Here is a 3,045-nt window from a genome sequence, read left to right as displayed (position 1 = left end):
AGGTGGAGGACCGGGCTGGGCAGAGCCTGGGGACGGAGGGACAGGGCCTGGGGAGGCGGAGAAGGATGCTGGGCAGGGCCCGGGGCGGGCACAGGGCCCGGGAAGGTGCGAGGAAGCTGGTTTTAGAGCCTCAAAGCCTGGGGAGAGGAGACAGGACGGGGGCGGGACCGGGCCACGGCGTGACAGGAGCCAGCGAGGGGCAAGGGAGGACCCCGGGGGGACGGGACAAGGCGAGGGGACAGGGCCGGGGAGAGGTGACAGGGCAAAGGACTCGGTGGGGACAGGGCCCGGGGTGGCTGTGACAGCAGGGTGTCCCCACAGGCCAAGTACCTGGCACAGATCATCCTGGTGGGGGCCCAGGTGGTCGGACGGGCCTTCATGCGGGCGCTGCGCCAGGAGTTTGCAGGTACGAGCCGAGCTGCCGCCCCTGGCCTGGGGTGCTGCTCCCTGCACAGAGCGTGCCCAGGGGTCTGGGCACCACACTGCATCCCCGGCCCTGCCTGGGGCATGGCTGCACCCTGCTTCCCTATCCCTTTCCTCGGGGCACCCCACTGCTCCCTGTCCCCAGGGCCATGCCTGGAGGGGGACGCTTGCCAGGCTTGTCACAGGGTGACAGCACCCACGTCCTGGCACTGGCCTAATGGCGTTTCAGCTCAAACCAGGCTCCCAGCAGCTGTCCCAGGCACCAGCTTGGACCTAGTACCACTGCCAGGCTCTGAGACATCCCCACAGCCCCAAAGGGCAGAGCAGGATGGTCCCCCGGGACATGGCAGCCCCAGGCCTGCCTTGTCTGCCTCTGCCTGCCTGCAACCTGGCTCGCTGAGAGCACTGAGAGCAAACAGGTGCCACTCCATCCGCCCTCCCAGTTCCTGCCACCTCCTCAGCACCAGGGACCTTGTCTGGGTGACCCCCACGGGCTTGAGGCAGCATGAGGAGGGCCGAGGGGTGAAACTGGGATCTGAGCATCTGGGAGCCTGTGGGCTTCGCTGCCTGGCCCCCACCCAAGGCCTGGGGGGTCCCCAGAGGGCAGCGCTGTGGGGACTCATGCCCTCGGTGTCTCTGGGCAGCAAGCCGAGCAGCAGCAGACGCACGAGGGCGCTCAGAGAGGCCCCAGTCCGCCGCTGCCTCCAGGATCATTGGCATCAGCCTCCAGGAAGCTCAGCAGATTCTCAACGTCTCAAACCTCAACCCAGAGGAGATCCAGAAGGTAAAGGCTACCTTGGAGCCAGGGAGAGATGGTGCTGGCAGGGCCTTCCCTGTATATGCTGTCTAGCATGGGGGTGATGCTTAGTCCACGGAGGGAGCGTGGGTGCTGTCCTGTACCCAGTTAATCCCAGTTTGAGGTTTGTCTTCTCTAGCTGGTGGAGTGTGCCAGCCAGTCGTGGGCATTAGCAGCCTTGCCAGGCTTGGTCCCAGTGTTTTCTCAGCCGTGCTGCTCAGGGAAAGGGACATGGGCTCTCTGGAGGTGGTGCCTGACCAGGGGAGTGGGGATCCTCCAGGGGGTCAGACAGAGCCAGCCGTGGCACTGCCACGGGGAGTGGGAGGCTGCTGGGGTTAGGGGCTGGGGAGGGTGGAGACGAATGTGACAGGGAGCTTCTCTTTGGCAGAACTACGACCACTTGTTCAAGGTGAACGACAAGTCAGTGGGAGGTTCCTTCTACCTGCAGTCAAAGGTGAGCAAAGGGAGGTGAGGATGGGGGTCTGCGCTGGCTCTCCACCCTGCCCTCCGCACCTTCTGCCTGGGATTCGGGAGAGGCAGAGCCTGAGCGTCACTGCAGTTGAGGCAGGGAGGGGAGGGGGCAGCCACATCCCCCTGTGTCACCCCATCCCCATGTCCCACAGGTGGTGAGAGCCAAGGAGCGGCTGGACGAGGAGCTCCGCATCCAGGCCAAGGATGAGAAGGAGAAGGGGTGGAAAGTTGAGACGTGACTCCTGCCAGCCCTGCACCCCGTGTCCCTCACCCTTAACTTATAGGTAGCCAATAAATACCATGTCCTTCAGCACCTGGCCTGGCCGCTCTGCATCCCGGGGAGGGAGAGGGGACTTGCCTGCCTCTGCCCACTGCCCCAGAGGGGATCAGCCCCTACAAGGGGCTGGGTTTTGCCCTGGCAAGGAGGAAGAGGGAGGTGGCTGGGGAAGAAGGGGTGTCCCCGAGGCACTGAGGGCTGCCAGGGCTCAAATGGCACCCGAGGAGGCTGTAGGAGCTATTTTCGTGGTGAGTTCAGATGCTTTCGGCCTGAGCGTGCGGATACCTCTGGCTCCGTACCCTGGGAGTGCCGGGAGCTCTGTGCCGTTACCCTTCTCCCACCCTGGGCGGGCAGTCGGGATGGCTTCAGGGTTGGGATGAGGGGCCATGTGGCTTGTCCTGGGGCTTCACCAGTGCCGGGGCTGCCTGAGCGGGAGTGTGGGGACCTGCCGGGGCACTGGGCAGAGCCAGCTGTGCCCCTGTCATCGTGCCCTTCACCTCCAGCACCCCTCTGCCCCCACCATGGGCTCCTCGGCACCATCACCACGGTCATGAACTGAAACAGGAACTTACTTCAACTTCACTTTATTGTTTTCTTAATAAACTTCCTCTCCCCTGGAGGAATATAGTGTTATAGTCGTTAGCTTATCTCTTACTTCTGCAGTCCTTAAACGCTATGCTAACAGCGATGGAGCCCAACAGGAGGAAAATAAAAACAACCCAGAAACTACGATAGAAAGGCACTTCGAAACCGTTAAAATACTGATGTCCTGGAATGTGCAACAACAAACCGACAAAGGAGCAAGGAGACGTACACCGTACACCGGCCGGGGCGGCCTGGTCGATGGCCCGCGGCCATGCTGGGGCTGTGGCAGAGCTGGGCAGCTGCCGCGCCCCGGCCCCAGGAGGGTGAGGGCAGGGAGACCGGCTCCCCGCGGGGCGCGTGTGGCCGGGGCTCCTTCCAGTGGGGAGGGGGCAGGATGGGGAGACACCCCCACACACACCGGTTCAGAGAAAGCCATGGGCAGGGGTCCTGCCCGGCAGCAGGAGGTACACGGGACCCCCAACCTGTGCCGGGG

The 3,045-nt window shown here is 63.7% G+C and overlaps 1 protein-coding gene across 1 annotated transcript; it reads left to right on the top strand.

Moving 5' to 3' along the window:
- The first annotated feature begins 234 nt into the window (after positions 1-234).
- Positions 235-2,602, top strand: PAM16 (presequence translocase associated motor 16). Its single transcript, XM_026859115.1, has 4 exons — positions 235-406; positions 1,068-1,207; positions 1,608-1,673; positions 1,843-2,602. Exons 1-4 carry the CDS (start codon positions 379-381, stop codon positions 1,927-1,929), a joined length of 321 nt encoding a protein of 106 aa, XP_026714916.1. The 5' UTR covers positions 235-378; the 3' UTR covers positions 1,930-2,602.
- Positions 2,603-3,045: the final 443 nt, after the last annotated feature.

The sequence above is a fragment of the Athene cunicularia genome, assembly GCF_003259725.1.
Source record: "Athene cunicularia isolate RWA chromosome 14 unlocalized genomic scaffold, athCun1 chr14_part1, whole genome shotgun sequence".
Classification (NCBI taxonomy): Eukaryota; Metazoa; Chordata; class Aves; order Strigiformes; family Strigidae; genus Athene; species Athene cunicularia.
The sequence above is the reverse complement of the archived record's forward strand: the minus strand, read 5'-3'. Positions and strand labels throughout refer to the sequence as shown.